At 39.8% G+C, this 21,115-nt stretch overlaps 1 protein-coding gene across 1 annotated transcript in view; it reads left to right on the top strand.

Moving 5' to 3' along the window:
• The window catches only part of LOC130867948 (zinc finger protein 836-like), a 58,355-nt gene extending 41,358 nt beyond the window's left edge, over positions 1-16,997 (top strand). The window contains exons 5-9 of the mRNA XM_057760173.1: positions 4,799-4,891; positions 6,312-6,424; positions 7,758-7,849; positions 11,672-11,798; positions 13,817-16,997. Of these exons, the coding sequence (XP_057616156.1) occupies positions 4,799-4,891; positions 6,312-6,424; positions 7,758-7,849; positions 11,672-11,798; positions 13,817-14,811 (1,420 nt within the window). The 3' untranslated portion in view covers positions 14,812-16,997. The remainder of the gene's footprint in view (positions 1-4,798; positions 4,892-6,311; positions 6,425-7,757; positions 7,850-11,671; positions 11,799-13,816) is intronic.
• The last annotated feature ends 4,118 nt before the right edge of the window (positions 16,998-21,115 follow it).

Genomic DNA, 21,115 nt, shown 5'->3' on the forward strand with positions numbered 1-21,115 from the left:
ATATTTTCAATGCTAACTATTTGGTTTTGAGTAAGCAGTAAGTGTGTGCTTCCCTGGCGGGGAGACTCTCCTGCTCCCAGCATCCTCCAGCTGCCCGTAGTTCTTTGTGTAGGGTTGAAGGCTTGTGGGAATTTCCCCCATCCCCTTTGGTATGCCCCTTGTTCTTATCTTTATCCAACACATGTTTGGGAGGTTGTGTTGATAAGATCTTATAGACAAAGATTCTGGCATTGCTAGGTGTGATGGTTATTCTTGGTTGTCAGCTGGCTTACCTCTGGAATGACCTACAATCCAGAAACGGAGGAAAGACCTGTAAGATAATTTTGGCTTATTTTAAAGTGACTGAATCCTTTTATAGTCTAGAACTTTGAGATAGGAAGACAAATGTCATTAATCCAAACTTGAGGCTGAAGGGTGCACACCTTTGATCAGGAATGAGAGGTTGGAAGATAAACCTTTAATCTGGACCACACCTTTGGTTGGAAGCTTATATAATGACATGAAGATAGGAATCATTTTGTTCATTGCCTGTTTGTTGTCTCATTTTCTTGCTAGCACAGCCATTCCTTCACTGGCATTGGAGTCTCTTTCTTTGGAATTCCAGCATATAGTGAAGACTGGCCAAGATATCCAGCCTTGTAGTCTAAGCAATGACTAGATTTTGGGACTTTCTGCTACAGTCACCCATTGTTGGAGGCCCTGGATATCATTCTGTAAGTCATCCAATCTCCATTTTATATATACATATGTGGTTGTATGTATATATATTTACACATATAATATATGTATGTTCATTTTATAAGTGCTATTACTCTAGAGAACTCTGACTAGTACACTAGAAGATACAATCTCACAACAAACTTCCTGATCTTCTGCCTCTTTAATCTTTATAGCCCCTTTTCAAACATGATTATTGAGCCTGGGCTCTCTGTTTTGATGATTTGTTAATTTTTGCAGTGGTCTCTGTTGAAAAGAGATGTTTCTTTGATGAGGGGCAAAGATTAAGCTTACTTGTGGGTGCAAGAAAAATGTTTAGTTATTTGTTAGGGATTATGACGGTTTAGTAAAGTGGTGGTTGTTATCCTCCAATATTCATGTCTTCACCAGCAACAGTAGGAAGCTGGATTTCCAGTAACAGTCATGGTGTCTGAAATTTTGTTAAGAGGGTCTTGAGTCCAATGAAAGAGATGTTTTGACCACGGTATGCTTGCCACTAGTACATCCTTAGGGCTATTGGGCCAGGATGAGAGTTGATGTGGTTCATAGACTGTCAGAGACCAGCTCCAACAAAAAATACCACTTATCAGGGTAGGAGCATGGGGATTAGAAGAGTTGTTAAAGGACAAGAAGACACGGATGAAAATAAAATAGAAAACATAGGGTAGTACTAGGAAAGAGTTCCAGTGAATACTGAAATCTCTCTGTGTTTAATTTTCCATACTCTTTTATAGCCCAAACCGGCAGAGGGAAGAACACAAAAGACAACTTTAAGGACAACTAAAACACTTACTTGCTTCAATACTTGAGGCATCAAGTCATTAGCATTCTTTTGTTTAAGCAGTGAACCCGTTCTAGACCAAGTATCCTGAAAATAGCCATTCCCAAGGTCAAAGCTCCTATTTCAAAAGAAGGAGCAGAAGTATGCTTGAATTTCCTGACCATTGGTCAGGGTGGAGTGGATATACCTATATGGGCCACTGAATGTCAAAAAGATCAAGTAACAACACCCTATGTCGGGGTATTTAGCCAAACTTGTTTCCAGAAACTTTGAACAAGCTAAAGCTTTCTGGCCTTCAGACAAATTGGAAATAGGCTCACATTTTTGGGCCTCCACAATAGGCATTATAGTTGTCTAAGACTGTTTGTTGGCTTCCTCCTTTGAAAGCTTGTATGGTGCTTCTGGTATCATGGAAATTATACCTCAGGGATCAATTTAATTATTTTGAGATAAAGTCTCTATTTATAGCCATCTGAGATTCAATATGTAGATCCGGGTGGCCTTGAACTCGAGTTCCCCTTGCTCATGCCTCCTGGGTGCTGGTTAAATGGCTTGCTTGGCCTTGCCAAACTTTGTAAGACTTTAAGACAATCCTGAAGCCATTTCTGACAATTCTGAATCCTCTCAGCCTCTGTGTCATAGTGCTTCCCCTCCTCCCCTGGGAACCAAGGACCTAACAGCTACACTTGCACGTACTCAGTTCCTGAACAGTTACCCATATACGTATGTTTTGTTCAGTCCCCTGGGAAACGGGGTCAAAATGACCTCTTACCTCACCTGATCTGGCAACAGCTCTCCAGTCAATTATTGGTAATAGCCCTTTCGAATAAGCCAATCAAAATAGTCAAAGAACAACCCCCCCTTGCTTCTATGGCCCCTTTAAAAGTAGACTGTACTAGCTATTCGGGGTCCCTCGGCTTCCTGAATGCTGGGGGACCCTGTCATGACAGAATTAATAAAATCTTCATGCTTTTGCATCGGCTGTGGTGTGTGAGATGCGTCTCTGGGGGCGACTCCTCCTCAGTGTTTGGACGCTAGAGTCCAACAACTTTACATAACTTTTCTTTATCAGGTTTTTCTCTTTTGTGGTTTTTGGAACCATGGTTCTGCTGTGTTGTGTTTGCTCACCTGAAACTCATTCTGTAGACCAGGCTTATCTTAAACTCAGATCTATGAGCCTGTGCCTCTGCCTCCTGACTGCTGGGATTAAAGGTGTATGTCACCATAACCTCTCCTGTTATCATGTCTTGACAATTACCCAAGGTACTAACTGCACAGTATACTTGATAGAAGTGTGTGATCAACTGGATCTCTTGTTTATTGAATTTAAAGACTTCTGTTATACTAAATTGGAAACTCTAATTGAAATAAAAATCTATAACATACCAAATTCAAACAATGTGAAATAAATAAGGTAAACATAACTATAAGAAGTAATGAAAATAAAGCAGTTATAAATTGCCACCTTTAAACCTCATGCCTAGACTGACAGGATTCTATCAGAACTGCATAGAAAAACTAACAGCAAAGCTGCTACTCAAAATACTTCTTGACACAAAAAAGGAAGACTTCTTGACTCTAAATACTAGGTGATGTTATACCAGATAATGAACTGAGCATCGTAGTACCTGCTGTGTTGTAGAGGTAGAGGTGGGTGGATCTCAGCGAGTTTGAGGCCAGCCTTGACCTCAAAGTGAGTTCCAGACAAGCCAGGGCTGTTACACAGAGAAACCCTATCTTGAGAAAAATGATGAATAAATAGATAGATAAATAAATACGTAAAACCACCAGAAAACGAAACAACCGAAAAGAAACTACAGATTCATACATCCATTTTTAAAAAAATTCTGATCACCAGGCAGTGGTGGCACACACCTTTAGTACCAGCACTCGGGGGACAGAGGCAGGCAGATCTCTGAGAGTTTGAGGCCAACTTGGCCTACAAGAGCTAGTTCCAGGAAGGCTCCAAAGCTAGAGAGAAATCTGTCTCAAAAAAAAAGAAAAAGAAAAAGGAAGGAAGGAAGGAAGGAAGGAAGGAAGAAAGGAAGAAAGAAAGAAAGAAAGAAAGAAAGAAAGAAAGAAAGAAAGAAAGAAAGAAAGAAAGAAAGAAAGAAAGAAAAGCTAGTTTCAGTACTGCCAGGGTTACACAGAGAAACTCTGCTGTAAAAAAAAAATCTATTATTAGCTTTTTTATACTCACACACCAATGTATGTATATGCTCACATTCTGCATTCTGTTTGTGTTTGTGCATGCACACCTCAAACACTACCCATTCACACTCCTACCTCTGCACTATCCTGGACTACAATTCCAACAAATTTCCCTATTATGTTTCTCTCTATTCATTTTGCTTGGGACCAACTGTGATTAACCAGGGACTTCTGTGAGACTGTGGACTGTGGGTTTGGAGATGTGTTGGAGTCTGGTGGGTTCAGCAGAGGACTACAGACAGCTAAAGGTAGTGAATCTTTTCCTACAATCCACCCAGACCCAACATTTGAGAGGTAAAGAGTTGGTCCTGTGAGCCTTTCCCTTTCCTAAACTGATTGTGGTCTAGTGTGAGGTCAATGCAGGTAAACACAGTTGCTGTTGGTTATTGATTACAACAACAATCTAGAGAATGGAGTCTAGAGAATGGCATGCCTTAGCCCTTCCTCATCTTTCCCTGATAATTCCCTTTCAACTCCTCTTCCTCAATGTTCCCAGAGCCACTGACTTTTGTAGGGCTGGTACCAAATACCTTCCTTTTATTATGCATCAGAGACCACAATATTCTCTGAATTCACCACTGCATTTTTAAAAAAATCTATATTTTATCTAAAAAGCACCTTTAGTGTGAGTCACAGAAACCTAACGTGTTTCTGAGTTACTAAAATCACAAAACCATTATCTAGTGGTGAGAGCAATAGAGCACACAACGAGCTCAGTCCTGGAGGCTGGGAGTCAAGCCGAGGTTAGGTTGCCTGTCTTTTAACTGAAGGTTTCAGAACTCACTATGGGGGTCAGGTACCTGAGTGCAACGTCTCCCTAGATCCAGTTCTGGCAGCAAGCATGGAAGCATGTGGGGAGCTGTGCAGAGCGGGTTCAGGGAAGCCTGACAGCTGGAGCGGTGTGGAAGGCGGCCAGAGACGGAGTGGGTGGGACGGTTCCATGGGCGGAGACTCTCTAATAGGAACAGCGGTTGGGAGGGTGCTAGAGTGTATTTGGATGAGTATAGGTGGAATGATGGACACGTGGGAGGAGTTAGAGGAGTGACATAAACAGAAGCTGGGAAACTAGTGAGGGAGAGGACCCGGAAGTGGACTGAGGAGCCAAAGCCGGAAGTGCCTAATGCTGCTTCCCTGTTGGTGCTCTGAGCCTTGCACTGTGGGAAGCTGCGTGGCCGGAACTGGGTGAGGGAGACCCTGGCAGGTATTTCAGGATCTGAAATTTCCGGAGCCTCAGTCGCCGCACAAGGCGGCTTGGGAAAGTGACCGGACAGCAGCGCGGCAACCCTGGAACCTCCCAGGAGGTTCAGAGGAGCCGCGGGGCTGGGACCCAGGAGCGAAGGGACCAGGGGTGCAAGCAGTTTCTCTGCTGCTCATAAGACTCTGAAAGTCGGCTGTGGATGTCTTACCGTCGTCGGTAAATTTTAGGTCACTTAAACTCGAACGATCCTGATATTTTTCATTGATCTGAGTGCCAAAATAATCTCATAAAAATGACCTACTAGAATATTTGAATTTATGTGTTTTGTTTGCAAAGACGGTTGGTTCTCTTTGTGTGTTGGAAAGAAAAAAACTCTTCAAATTTACATTCCTCCATGCCAACTTTCTTGCTAAACCTCTTAGCAATTAAAGAGAATGGCACATAGAACTAGGGATTTTGACTCACAGAGACCTTTTATATATTTGTTATGAAATGAACGCGAGGATAAGGAATTTAATCCGAAATTATATTATTTTGTGAGTTCCATGGATATGGTTGAAAACATTAACATTTTAAAAAAACATTTTGTCCATTATTAAATTTTCGTCTGACACTTTGTCATGTAAATAGATTACTTTTAAAAGAATCTTTGAAAGATTTGGTGACTTACACCATCAATCCCACCTCTGGGGTGTCAGAGGCAGGTGGTTCTCAGTGAGTTTGAGGCCAGCCTAGTCTACCTAATGAGTTCTAGGACAGCCAGAGTATCATGGTGAGATCCCATCTCAAAAAAAGAAATGTGTATTTTTCTACTGAGTTCTTAATGTACAACTTAGAGCCGGGAAAGGACAGCATGCTATTTTATGTTATAGATCACAGTATTTCCACAGCTAGAAAAGGTGTTATAAGCCATGTGGTAGTGGTGGTGGCACAACCATTTAATCCCAGTATTTGGGAGCTGAGAATTCCTTCCCACTCTGGTCCACTGAGGAAGTTTAAGGACAGCCGAATCTACACAGATTAAATCTGTATCAGGAGGAAAAAAAGAAAAAGCAATGAAAAAATATTATGGTATAACATAATAAAGAAACACTTTCAAATAATTACAATAACTCATCTATATCAGAAAAAAAATGTCTAGAGAAATCTTTTGTCTTCCTGGTCAAAGAAAAACACTCTGTCCATGGGCTCAAAATCAAGCTGTTATTTTTTGATTCCTGTGTTTGCTGTGTTTGAATCCTGAATTCATGTGTTGCTGTGTCTGGACCAAACTCACCAAGTAGACCAAGCTGGCCTGGAAAACACAGAGTTCCACCCTCCTCTGTCTCCCTAGTGCTAAGATTAAAGTTGTGCGCTGAAACAGCTGTTCAAACTGTTGTTTTTTATTTCGTGGTCTGTTGACAGCCAGTGGTGTGACTGTGAACTTCTCCCAGGAGAAGAGGCAGTGCCTGAACCTGCTCAGGGGACTTTGTGCAGAGACTTGATGTTGCAGAATTGTATCAGTCTGATTACTGTGGGTAAGAATTGCTTGCATGCAGTCTCCCTTGCTCTCCCTCAGAGTGTCTTTCTCTTACTCTGAAAGCGCTTGTGCCTTAGAGAGGTGTGAGACTTCTGTCATACTGGGTCTATGATAAACTCAGGATGTCACTAGTGTGTGATATTCTCATCCCAATCTTTCAGTTCCATTTCTGCAGCTGAGATTTGACTGTCCTGTGACTGGAAGTGGGATCCAAGGCACACTAACTGAAAATGATTCCTAAATGTTTTCAGTATTCGGACCCTACCTGACAATTGGGGGAAGACTTCTAGATTCCTCTCTTCATCCACTGAGCACAGTACTGTGTTAGAAATCCAGGTGCCTCCTGAGGAATCTCTTTCTCATGTGCGGGGTTAACTGATCACCCAGACCTGCTTACCTGTTAAGAACAAAGGCCAGGAAGGTGAAGAAGGATGAGACAGTAGTTCAGGATTGAGGTATTTGAAAGAACTGGTGAAGGGGTGTCTGTTAGTATTCAGATGTACTGGCCTGCACTTGGTGTCCTGACAAGATAGGTCCTCATCTGCAGCCACTAAGAGCACCTCCTATGCACATATGCACATGCACTATGTTCCTTTTAAAAGATGGGCCTTGCCCATTCTCTCTCTCTCTCTCTCTCTCTCTCTCTCTCTCTCTCTCTCTCGTCTCTGTCTCTCTCTCTCTCTTCTTCCTCCACTCCTATCCCCAGGGACCAGTTTCAGCCCCCTTCTCTTTCCCTTCTCTGCCCCATGTCTTGCTTCTTACATTAAACCTCCTATGTGAGCACGGTTGTGTGTGGCGTTCCTCCTTCCCACTGATTTTTAAATCTATTGTAATTACTGCAAGGGACTCAAGTGAATGTGTGAGTGGGACATGAAATCAGTGTGCCACATTCTGTGTCACTAGAAATGATTCTGGAGACGTCCACTGAGAAAGATCTCAGGACTGTCCTATTATAAGCTCGAGAATTGGTTCTACAGAAGAATTGAAAATGGAGTCAAGTAAAATTTTATTTGAGTGTGCATGTGAGTGATGCTTTCCTTTTCATTGACATCACTAGTCATGTCTTCATAAGTATTAATTCTTTTACTTTGTAATTATCTTGAACTGCACTTACATCTCTATCAATTTTAAGGTAGAATTTTTCTAGATAAAACAATATGGTTGACAGTGATTTTTCTCTGCAAGCTTCAAATGTCATTCCCTGCTCTCCTGATTTGGGAATCATTGATAAAACATCTGGTCATATTGTGTTTCTTGGGTCTGTTCAAGTGGTCATTTTTCTTTAACCGCTTTCAGTATTAACTTTTTCTTTTTGCCTCCATATATAAAAGGCCAACAAACCATCTATTCATTGTTCCTGAAAGAAAAATTCAAAAAAGAGAAGCAAAAAGAAATGGCTGATTCTCCAGTATACAGGCCCCAGGTCAGTGCTCATGTTCCCCCCCACCACCCCTTTTTTTAATAGAAATGTTGTTTGAGACATTGGAAGCCTTTAATTGTGCTTCTGGTTATTTTTTTAAACATTACTCTGAAAAATGTTGCAGACAAAGAAGCAGACAATTATACACTGAAATTAACCAGACCCAAAGAGTATGCAACTCAATGTACTTTTATGCAGTTAGAGTAGTCATTGGGATCAGAACCCCTGCATCCTCACAAGGGATTTTATATTTTCATTACAGAATATGTTTATGTGAACTTGTGAATCATGAAAAAGAAAGAAAAGCTGTGACAGAATTAGAACTGGAAAAGAAATTAGCTTTATATCCTTTTTCATAACTTGTGTTCACTACCTGAATTCAGTCCTAACTGAACCCTGACGTTTAATGTTCTTTGTTCTCTTCTCTCCATGTTCTACTGTGCGCACATGCACACTGTTTCCACAGACACATACTGTGTCTAGACTCTGCATGTGAGGGAAAATGTGCCTCCTTCCTTCCTTCCTTCCTTCCTTCCTTCCTTCCTTCCTTCCTTCCTTCCTTCCTTCCTTCCTTCCTTCCTTCCTTCCTTCTGACACTGTATAATATAACTGCACTTAACTGTCGCTTGTAAACTGGGCGGTGGTGGCACATGCTTCTAATAGCAACACGCGGGAGACAGAGGCAGGAGGATCTCTGTGAGTTTGAGGCCAGCCTGGTCAGCAAGAGCTAGTTCTAGAAGAGGCTCCAAAGCTACAGAGAAACCCTGTCTCCAAAAACCAAAAAATAAAATTTAAAAAAATGTTAATTGTCACGTGTATAGCAGAATGGGTATGTGGGATCACGCAGGTTGGTGAAATGAAGAATCAGAGGCATGAGAATGATCTCAGCCTCTGTGGCTGCAGGGGGCTTAGTCTTGGTGAACTGAAGCACTTTCCCTTTGACTCTTGGCATCTTTATTTTTTCATATATTTCCACTTTCACTAGTAGATTTCCATATGTCAACACAAACTGAATGAATTTTCTGAAAATACAGTGCCAGGTGCAAATACCTAATTGATGAGGTACTTCGGTTTTCCTGGTTTTCTCTAAACCAAGTTTTACATAGGCTTTTTATCCATGGGAACCTCTCTGATAAGATTAACATAGGGTAACAAAAGAAATCTTTAATACAAATGATGGATTAGGGGCTGAGTGAAAACTCTGGAGCTAAGCCAGGTATGGCCCAGTGGGGGCTCATGAACAACAAGGGTTACTTGCTAATCCTCTGGAACCAAATCCTATGCTGTTGCTGTTCTTTCTAATTGAGAAGTCCTTGCCCATCCCAATATCCTCATGGATATTCTCTATGTTTTCTAGGTTTCTGTTTCTTGTTTCAAATAAGATTTTTGATCCATTTTAATGTATTTTTTTTTTTACAAATGAAAGATAAGAATCTAATTTCATTCACCTACTTGGATCCAGGTGTGCCTGCACCATTTGCTAAAAAGGCCATATTATTCTAATTTATCTTTTTGCCTCCATTATTAAATATTTAGTGGGCATGGCTTTACAGTATTCTTCCTGGAGCCTCTATAGTATTCTGTTATGATTACACCTGTACACTGTAACTCAGTATGTCTACATCTCTGTATAGCACTTTTCTCAATTTTACTCTCCCCCAATTATTTGAGGATAAATATCCCACATGAACTTATGATCTTTAATTTTGAAAATATATCCACTCTAACGCATGAACAAAATATGTGTTGAAGCCCAATTGCCGTAGAGTATCGAACTATATCTTTATATGTTAGTGTGAGGGCTCCCGTGGCATGTAGGCTCCGTTGGTGGGATCTGTCACAGTGAGGGCTCCTGTGGCATGTAGGCGCCGTTGGTGGGGTTCGTCACATTTCCTTGAGTCCTGGTTATGAAAAGCACATATTGACCCACAGGAATAGCTGTCACAATATCTTAGCAATGTGTGGGATTGAAAGAGACAGATCTTGATTTTTAATGCTGTGTAAAAAACTTGGATCCTACTACTAAAAATGTAAGCACACTCGACAGTGCAGAACATAGGTTGATGTTGCTATGAAACTGATGTTCTTGAGCGTAGATTCAAATTGTACTCTACTCGTATTTCTCTTTGGTGTTTAATATCACAACAGTGATGACATGTACATGTGTTTGTTGACACCTGATATCTGTCTCAGGAGAATTGCTGATCACATCACCTACTTGATTAGGATGTTCAGTGGTAACTTCCTAAACCTGAGAGATCAGTATATTTTATTCTCTATCCTCCCCGCCACCACACACACACAAAATACAGGATCCCACTGTGCAGCCTTTTTGGTTGGGAGTCATTATGTAGCATTACGTGGAATTCATCAGGAATTGAGGGCATTGACTAATTGGTGTGCATATTTGATGCAGAACATTTCCTCATGATTCTTTTCCTCTAGTCTGTTCCTGTGAGAGTCATGGCTCTGCTCCCCTACCATGAAGCTGCAGTGTTTTAACGTAGAGATTTAGGAAATGGGCTCTCATTTGTATTTCTATTCCTGACTCATGACTCAGAAAGATTATGTTAACACTTTCTATTTTCACAGAAATAAAGGAAGAATCATGAACACTACTAACCTAAAGTGTGATAGGCAATACAGCAGAAGTACTAAAAGGGAACATGCTGATAACCACAAAATTCAGATACAGTAGCTAAAGTTTTCTCCTGAGCAATTCTTTGAGCTCTATGATATTTGTACTGAACAGTGGCTGTAATTCTCACAGAATTTAGTATAATCACTTTCTCAGGAAATCTATGTCACTTCTGAATATATGCACAGTTACTATACTTACGTGTACATGCTTAGCTGCTACTCACAAACTATTTGATGTGGTTTGGGAATTACCCCAATTTTTTTTTTTTTTTATTTTATTTTTTTTTTTTTTTTGGTTTTTCGAGACAGGGTTTCTTCGTAGCTTTTGGTTCCTGTCCTGGAACTAGCTCTTATAGACCAGGCTGGTCTCGAACTCACAGAGATCCACCTGCCTCTGCCTCCCAAGTGCTGGGATTAAAGGCGTGCGCCACCACCGCCCGGCTTACCCCAATTTTTATAACTCTTTGGGGGTGAAATAGTCCCCAGAACTTCTAAAATTATTTGTTTTAGTTGCCTTATGCCTATCCTTGTGTAAAATTTTAGATTATATCAAATATGGCTAATGTTGATTTTTCTATCGGCTTGCCAGTAACTCAGATATTCTTATAAAAGTAATCCCATAGACTGCTTCATCTTATGTTATAATGTTAAAATTGACAGTATACATTGCTGTTACACTCGTTGTTACTGTGGGGAAAAAATAGCTCTTTACCTATAGATTCAATTGTGAATTCTGTCTTCCATACTCATTCCTTTTCTCTTTAATGGAATGGAGTTGATGGAATTTAAACATGCAAACTGAGCATGTTAGGAATACAATCGTGTGAGACTGAAAAATGCACAGGATTGATTCACTGTTGCTACGTTAGCACATTTCCGCATCACCATTTTCCTTCTGAGACATGTACACTGTGATCCATGGGACACAAACACAGCATCCATACCAGGTAGACAACTGTGTCCAGACCTAAAGGTGTGTCTCTTTTCATGGATGTGCTTGTGAAACTACTTTGTCATCTTGATTTCAAAGACTTGGAACATTCATTATAATGCGTAACTATATCAGAAATCATTGCTTTGAGTAATTGTATTCACTCATCTACATCCCTAATTTCCTCAAGCCTCCTTATCTGAAGGAAAGCCTCTTTCTAGAATCACCTGGTCAAACTGTACTTTGTGTTTCAGGGTCCATTGACATTCAGGGATGTGACTGTGAACTTCTCCCAGGAAGAGTGGGAATGCCTAGACTCTGCTCAGAGGGCTTTGTACATTGATGTGATGTTGGAGAATTACAGCAGCCTGCTTTTTGTGGGTGAGAGCATTTTTATTGTAGAATTCCTAAATCATTCTTTGTATATACTGACTTATAAACTCTGTTAAGCTGTCCTAGAAACAATGGAAGGCAGGAAAGTTTGGTACTAGAAATAACTTTTTCATGGAATTTGACTCTCTTTTAATTTCCATGTTAAAGGTGCCTTGTAAACCTCACTGTGTTTCCAAAATAAATTCCATATATATTTCCATATATATCTTAAAGCTCCAAGTCCATCATTCTAACTTTCATGGTTTTGTGAGAAAAAGCTCAGGATAGGCGATCTGAAATTTTTCCTTAAATATGCTAAAAGATTCTGGCAAGAAATAGCAATTGGAAATCATTCCTAGTTTCTTCTATTTTGTGTTCTCTTGATGTACTGAGCACAATATTTTGTTTGATGTCTCTATTCTTTCTAAAAATTCTAGCATGGGTCATTGGCTACCTCACAGGACATGTGGATTATTGTATGCAAGATAGGCCTGGTCACCTGTCCTGAGCAAATGAGATTGCCCTGGAATGTGGAGAGGAGAGAGTAGTCAAAACCAGGGTGGGCTCGTGAATAAGCAGGACAACAGTGATGGCTTCCAGTGAAAGAGAAAGCAAGAGCTGAGAATGCTTTTGCTATATTTGATTCCATTTGAAAGAATGCCTCATCATTGAACTTAGTGGAGTATTCTGGTCCCACGATGCATCCTGCCTGTTGTAACTGTTACAAGGTATTGTGTCTTATTGCACCTGATTTATGGTGACTTAATATCAGTACAAACTGTAATTTTTTGGTTTGGTTTTTTTTTTTTGTTTTGTTTTGTTTTGTTTTAGTTTTTTGTATTTCGAGACAGGGTTTCTCTATAGCTTTGGTGCCTGTCCTGGAACTAGCTCTTGTAGACCAGGCTGGCCTCGAACTCACAGAGATCCACCTGCCTCTGCCTCCCGAGTGCTGGGGTAAAAGCATGTGCCATTACTGCCGGGCATAAAATGCATTTTATTTAACTATGCTAATATCAGATGGGAATAATTTTACAAATTATAAGCCTAATGTGAATTCATGAATTAGTATTAGTCTGAAATTGCCTTCCTTGCATGTCTATCTTCATATTACATATTTTGTCCAGTGGAGAATACACAGACACCCTCTCAGAAGTCGGTGGGCTGAATAGACTTGGAAATAAGCATATGAAGAAAGTTAGGAAACACAGTAGTATGTAAAGCTAAGACCGGGAAAGATAGAAATAAGCAATAGCTGCCCATTTCAAACCTACATCAAATGATCTGAGCCTCTGCTGTCTGGCAGAATACTAGCTTTCCTTCCATTAATTTGAAAGAATCTAATATATTTTTCTAGAAAGACAAACCATTTGATATTTTTAAGTAAGACTTTAATATTTAAAGGAATTGGCCCTTCTTAACAGTATTCTTCAGCAATCTTCTGAGATGAAATATTTAAAAATAGAGACATGTATTCTTTTTTTTTAAGATTTTTATTTATTATGTACACAACATTCTGCCTCCATGTATGCCTGCAGGCCAGAAGATTTTTATTTATTTATTATGTACACAACATTCTGCCTCCATGTATGCCTGCAGGCCAGAAGAGGGCGCCAAATCTCATTACAGATGGTTGTGAGCCACCATGTGGTTGCTGGTAATTGAACTCAGGTCCTCTGGAAGAACAGTCAATGCTCTTAACCACTGAGCCATCTCTCCAGCCCCCAAGACATGTATTCTTAATACAATCAGTCAATGAGTGCCATCCCACAGCTAATTGCTTATGCCTCACTTTCCTGATCCATCTTCTGCCATTAGACATTTTTGATAAGGATGAGGTATCTGCCGTATCTCAGACCCTTGCAGCCTGTCTGTCTGTTTTTGTGAGAATACATTCAATTATGATAGAAGATAAATGTCTAATTAGTTTCTGATTCACTTATCTTTAGAAAGAACTTAGGAAGACAGCCATTTATCAAATGTTTAGTGTTGTATCAAGCCCTATTAATCTGAATTGTATTCATTTTCAGAGAACTGTTGCATATGTGATCCTGTCTATCAACAAGTGAAGACTGAAAAGGAGTCTTCTCAGTGTAATGACCTTGACAAACTGCTTCATGATCCCTCTACAAGTGCACTTTATAGAACAAGTGAAACTACAGAAAGCTCTAATAACTACAGATGCAGTAATCACAGGGATGACTCTATTGACTCATCAAACCTAGATAGACATGACAGCATGCACACTGGAGAAGAACCTTGCAAATCTAAAGTCTGTGAGAAATCATTAAATTTGTATCCCAACATTACTCAAGATCAGAGACTCTACACTGCAAGATCAGAACACAGGCAAGGAGAATATGATGACTATTTCACCTCTGCTTACAGTCTCTTGCAACAAAAATTCTCCACTGGAGAGACACCATACCAATCTAGGAAATGTGTGAAATATTTCTGTGCAGCCTCAAGCCTCACTGTACATCAGAGAATACAAACTGGAGAGAAGCCTTACAGATGTGAAGAATGTGACAAATGTTTTACCCGACTTTCAACTCTTAGAGCACATCAGAAAATTCATACTGGAGAGAAACTTTACAAATGTAGGGAATGTGAGAAATCCTTTACCCATAACTCATATCTTAGAACGCATCAGAGAGTCCACACTGGAGAGAGACCTTACAGTTGTAAGGAATGTGGCAAATGTTTTACTACATGCTCGGACCTCAGAAAACATCAGAAAATTCATACAGGAGAGAAAATTCACAAATGCAAACACTGTAACATGTCCTTTCTCCGTATTTCGACTCTTAGAAGACATCAGAGTGTTCACACTGGAGAGAGACCTCACAAATGTCAGGAATGTAATAAATCCTTTATCGACATGTCACATCTTAGAACACATCAGAGAATTCATACTGGAGAGAGACCATACAGTTGTAAGGAATGTGACAAATCTTTTACTAGGTACTCCCACCTCAAAGCCCATCAGAACATTCATACTAGAGAGAAACAACAAATACAATGACTAGCATACCCTATATCTGTCTTTCAAATCTTAAAACACATCAGAGAGTTGGCACTGGAGAGAAAAATACCATTCTCATAATGTGTCATAGCATTTTTTAGGTGTTCTCTGCCTATAAAGCCTAACAGCATATACAGTATGCTACGGGATAATTTTTTGTATACTGTCAAGATGTGTCTTTGCCAAAGTTCCTTCTGATTAGTTTGATAAAGAGCTGAATGTCCAGTAGCTAGGTGGGAGAAAATGGGCAGAACTTCTCAGCAGAGAAAGGAACTTGGGATGAATCTGGTGTGGCAGCAGATGCCAAAAAGACATGGGAGACATCTGATGTACAAAATGGAAGAGAGGTAAAGAGCCAGTTGACAAAATGTAGGTTAATAGAAACGGTTACTTAGGTTATAAGAGCTAGTTGGGAACAAACGTAAAGGTCAAGGTTTCATAATTTATAATACGTCATTGTGTCATTGTTTGGGTGCTGTGGGTCCAAAGAAAGTCCAACCAAAAAGACAAACTACAATAAATAGAAACATAGAGATAAGAAACTTGTGAAAACCTGTTATGATGTTTTAAATCTTAGAAGATATCAACGAGTTTATATTTTAAAAAATTTTGCCATAATAACAGTGTGAATTTTTTTTCACATGTATGGGTGCTTTGCCCAATGTGTAAAGAGTTGCTTTGCTAATCTTTCTCTGCACTCCATGCTTGCCAGGTTCCTGGGAATGCAGCAGAGGACATAAGATTCCACGAGGCTGGATTTTCAGATAGTTGTGATCTCTTCAATGTGTGTTAGGAATCGAACTCCAGTCCTCTGGAAGGGCACCAGGGCTCTTTAAGAACTACCTTGACTCCAGCTCCTGGGAAATGCAATAATAAAGTCATTTTTACGTGTTGTGGTACCACATGTCTTTAATCCTGGCATTCAGGGGACAGGCAGGTGGATACCTGTGAGTTCAAGGCCAGCCTAGTGTACCCAGCTAGTTCCACAACAGCTAAGGCTGTTTTTCAAAGAACAAAACAAAGCAAAATGTTCTGCATTTAAGAATTCATAATAAAGACGGACTATGTAGTGCATACCTTTTGCCCCAGCACTCAGGAGGCAGACGCTAGAAGATTTCTAAGAGTCTGAGGCGATCCTGGTCTACATAGTGAGATCCAGGACTGCCAGGTATACATAAACCCTGTCTTGAAGAAAGTAAAATAAATTATAATAAGGACAAAATCTAGTAACTTTAAAAAAATACAAATGGAAGATGAACACGTCATTAGAAAAAGATAAATAAAAATGGCAATGGGATATCACTTGCTACTCAATAGAAGGGAAATCATATTAGTAAACATAAAATAGCAAATATTGGTGATAATGCCAAGAAACTAGAATCCTTAAACCTGCAAAATAAAAGTGTTATGATAAAAAAGATTGAAAATCTCTTAAAAAGTAAAATTTCAAATTGCCACATGACCTAGCATTCTACTAGTACTGAGAATGCTTCCAAGTATTCAAAAAACAAAGGTTGTGTTAATATGAGTAGCAGAATTATAACTATCCAAAGATGAAAAAGAAATGGAATATTAATGTATGTAATAAAATGGATAAAACTTGAAGATATGATGAATGAAATTTCAGAAACAATACATCATGTATTCTATTTAAATAAAATATAATAAGTGGGGTTGGAAAATAAGTTAGTACTTGACAGAGCCTGGGAACAGAGACAAAGGAAAATAACTGCTAGTTGGGTGTAGGGTTTTCACTGCAGGGATGAATGCAATGAAATGAGGTAGTAATGCATGACAATAATGGAATAAATGCTGCTGATTATTTTTTTCAAAAAATGTGACAAAAACCTAATTGTTCAGTATACCACAAATTTCATAATTCTGAGAAAACATGTAAAAGAATACCATATATAATCCCCATACCTTCTGTTCATTGGAAATTTCGCCCACCAAATAAATTGAATTTGATAAATCCTTTACCTAGTGCTGAAATTGCCAACATCAATGCAACTTCAGCTTGAAAGACAATGTTCTAATTCAGTCTCATCTTTTGTTCGCTTTCAATAATCTTTACACTAAGACTGAAACCTTACAAATAGCAAGAAAGTGAGCAACTGTAAAGAGATAGGCTCTGACTGTGACATCACAGGCTGATCAAAAACAGCTTAGAAATCTCTAAGACTCTGGGCTTGGTGGTGTATCCCTTTCATCTCAGCACTGTGGAGTAAGAAACGTGGATTTTTTTTTAGTTCAGCCTGGTCCACAGTGCAATTCCCAACAGAGCAAGGACTATACAGAGAAATCCCATCTCAAAAAAGTAAAGCAATAAAAAAAAAGAAAGAAAGAAATCCCTCAGGGCATGAATTTTGAACTACTGAAGAAAAGTATTTGCTGGACACAAATAATAAAATGACATAGCTTTCATTTACTGTCAACAGACCTTCATGGAGGTAAAGGAGGCTCATGGTACCATCCCTCCGTCGTGATGAAATTTTAATTGCCCTAATCTTACACAGTTACTTTTTCTTAATACTTCTTGAACAGTTATGAGTCTCTGCATTATCAAGTACCTACTACAAGAGGAGATTTCTTTCATCAAAGTTGAGAGTAGAAAAATTGATAATTATAGATATGAATATTTAGATGGCAGATTGACAATATCATCATTAATAAAACATAAATAGTTTCTGTCTTTGGACTTATACTTCGAAGCCTTGGTTTGTGAAAGGCATGGATTCCTCTCTATGGAAATTCAATGAAGAGCAGTGGGCTATGCCAGTTTACAGTTTTGCCAGTATTGCATACACATTTTGCCCAATAGGTTGGTATTGTATGATGTAGAGTCCGTGGGTAAGAATATTAACTTATTTTCTTTGCCATCAGCCCTCACATGACCTTACAGTTCTATGAAAGGGAGCCAGTTGGGAGAAATTCCTGGTAAGTTCAAGTTGCTCTCTCTTGATCTTGAAGCCAAAGTGTTTGGTGTTTACAGCAACACCATGTTCTTAGGGTGGCAAAGTAAGAATACTGGCACCTGTTTTGTTTCAGATGTCTCTCAGGCCTCTCTGACCAGTAATTCCTAGGCAGATAAGCAGTATCTGGTACAAGGAGTTTCATTTAGTAGCCCTGGCATCTGGAAGCAGCATTATTCACACATGTGGGACACCTCTGTTCAAAGTTTTAAAATCATATTTACTATTAACCTGTAAGACAGTGGGATTTCAAGAGGCTTCTTCATACATCCTTCCTTTTGGTTAACCCCCTTACTCTTCTTCACTTATTCCTACCCCAACCCCAGTTTAATATCTAGCACACATTATCCAATGTCCCATTCATTTATAGCACAGTGTTACTAAACATATGCACAAGCTTAGTTCTGACTTAAATATATCTCCTAATAGTGCCACTCCCTATAAGTATTCAAAACATGAATCTTTGGGGACCATTTCTATTAAAACAACCACATCCTCCCACTCTTCCTTCTGTATTCCTGCCCCATCCCAAATTAAAGTTTTCACACACATTATCCAATTCCCCATTATATTATATTGTTGGGAACAGGTAAAAGTACCTTGTACTAAGTACTGACATTTTGACTTCAGGATCTGTTTTACTTGTAGGATGAAAAAAAGTTCAACTGCCCAAGCCCTAAAGGAGCTAGGCCTTTCCAATAGCTGACATATCTCCTCCTTAAATAATAGAAATCATCGCTTACACATCTTTGGTTCTCTAAAATGTTGAGGTTGCTTCTAACAATACAAAGAACAAATGAATCTGATAGGTTGGACTGAAAAGCTTACATTCTTTGTCCATTGATCATGATGAAGCACATAGGGAAAACCACTAATCTCTATGTCCTTGTGGGTGTAAACTGTAACTGTGACTTGCACAGATGTTGTGGTTTGGAGGGTATAAATACTTTCTGAATGAAAGTTCAGGAACACACTGAGCTCCAGAATCTGTACTTTTCTCCTTGACCAAAAATTTTTGCTGTTCAATTCAATAAAGATCTTACTTTACGTGAACTATTGTACCTGCTTGCATTGTTTCAGACTCTCAGACCCCAAAAATAATTCTATTATAACTATCCTCTCATATTTTTAAACTTGGTTTCAAAATGAAGGTTCCTATATAGCTTCTTAATGGTAATCTCATTTAAATTGACCATTCTGCAGCCCGCTCTCCTCATCACTGAACTACTTACTTGAGCCATTCTGCCCCCAGAATTGCACTCTAATTTCATATCACCTTTATTCTACTATCAATGCCATCTTCCTGCATGTCTCCACTACTGGTCCTTTGATGGCTTTCTGACGTGTACATATAATCTTACATGAAATGGAGAAACAGCCAGGCGGTGGTGGCGCACGCCTTTAATCCCAGCAGAGGCAGGCGGATCTCTGTGAGTTTGAGGCCAGCCTGGTCTACAAGAGCTAGTTCTGGGACAGGCACCAAAGCTACAGAGAAACCCTGTCTCGAAAAAAAAAAAAAAGAAATGGAAAAACAACAAATTTGAAGCTAAGGCATACATTTTCGTTTAACCATGTGTCAGTTGATGGACATCTAACTTGATTCTGTTTCCTAGACGTTGTCAATAAAGCAGCAATGAACATTGTAGTGATATTTCATTTGTATTTTAATAAATAAAGCTTGCTTTAAGTTTAGAGAGCAAACCAGCCAGTCACTGACCTCTTTCCTCTATTTCAGTCCAACATGGCAATCCTCCTACAGGAATCTCAGCATGAGATTGTGAGTGAGAGCTATCTCTTTCCATTTTTATTCCTTTCTAGGGTTGGGAATAAAGGTGACCACTTTCTATGGCAAACTAGTGTGGCTACTGAGATTAAAGGTATGTGTTGTCATCACTGCCTTGTCTGTAAGGCTGATCAATGCGGCTGTTTTACTCTCTCAACTTCAGGTAAGCTTTATTTATTAAAATACAAATGATCTGGGTGGTGGAGGCACATACATTTAATCCCAGCACTTGGGAGGCAGAGACAGGCAGATTTCTGTGGGTTTGAGGCCAACCTATCCTCCAGGAGTTAGATCCAGGACAGGTAGGGCTGTTAGACAGAAAAATCCTCTCTCAAAAACAAAACAAAGCACAAAAAGAATACAAATGAAATAGCACTACAAAACATGATGGGCAAGTGTTCATTGGTAAGGTGGCAAGTCCTTGGAGTTCACGCCCATAAGTGGATAATGTGTATCAGCTTCCTCTAAGATAAAAACCCTTCATTCTTGTAATAAAGTCCTTAAAACACAGGCTCTTAAAAGAGAGATAAAAGAGCAGTGTGATCTAAGGCAGTATTGTTATGGTTTAAGTAAAAATGATGCAGGTTCCCCAAGGGGGCACAGCGGAAGAAACACTGCAGGCCCTCAAGCAGCAGCAGTGGGCAGCAGGCCATGGGACCATGTCACAGGTCCCTGATCAGTGGCAGGCAGCAGGCAGCGGGTCCAGAGAGCAGCCAGTGTCAGGCAGTTATGGCGCAGTTGCCCAAGAGGCTGCAGTGGGCCACAAGGAGCAATGAGTCCCAGACAGGGAACTGCAGCCCCAGCGGGTGAGAGGAAACAGAGATGGATAGACACGCCATGCAGAGTGAGGTTTGGATATTTATTTAGTGGGTTGTGGAGGGGAAAAGAGAGAAGGGGAGAAGAGCAGAGAGAGAGGCAGAGAGAGGAGAGAGAGAGAGAGAGAGAGAGAGAGAGAGAGAGAGAGAGAGAGAGAGGAGGAGGGGGAGAAGGGAAAGACAGAAGCTGCCTCTTCAAGAGATGAAAAAGAAGAGACTGTAGCTGAAAACTGAAGATCAGCTTCCTTTGGCAGACAGGGGAAGGAGTGGGCATGGCTTGTCTCTTAAAGGGACAGGACAGACCATTACAAGAATAATTCTCTCAACCATCCTAATGTTCTCTCAGATAATGTTTCTCATGTTGTGATGACTCCAACTATAAAATTATTTTAGTTCCTACCATATAACTGTAATTTTGCTACTGTTATTAATCATAATCATATGGCAGATATCTGATATGCAACCCCAAAGGGGTCCTGACATAAAAGTTGATTTTCACTCTTGTAAAATATTTCATCCTGCATTGAAGCTCCCATAAACTCAGAAATAAGCAACTTAATAGCTTTAAGATGTCACTGAACTGACAAGATTCACTAGTGCTCTCCTCCCTCAAGCATATATAATTGATAAGGGCTGCTGACTCTTTCAGGCAAGCTGAGCTACACAGAAGATACTCAGACTAACCATGAAGCAGACTCCAGTCAAGCTGCAAAGACCAGACAAGACAAGCTACC

This window comes from Chionomys nivalis, chromosome 2, assembly GCF_950005125.1.
Source record: "Chionomys nivalis chromosome 2, mChiNiv1.1, whole genome shotgun sequence".
Classification (NCBI taxonomy): domain Eukaryota; kingdom Metazoa; phylum Chordata; class Mammalia; order Rodentia; family Cricetidae; genus Chionomys; species Chionomys nivalis.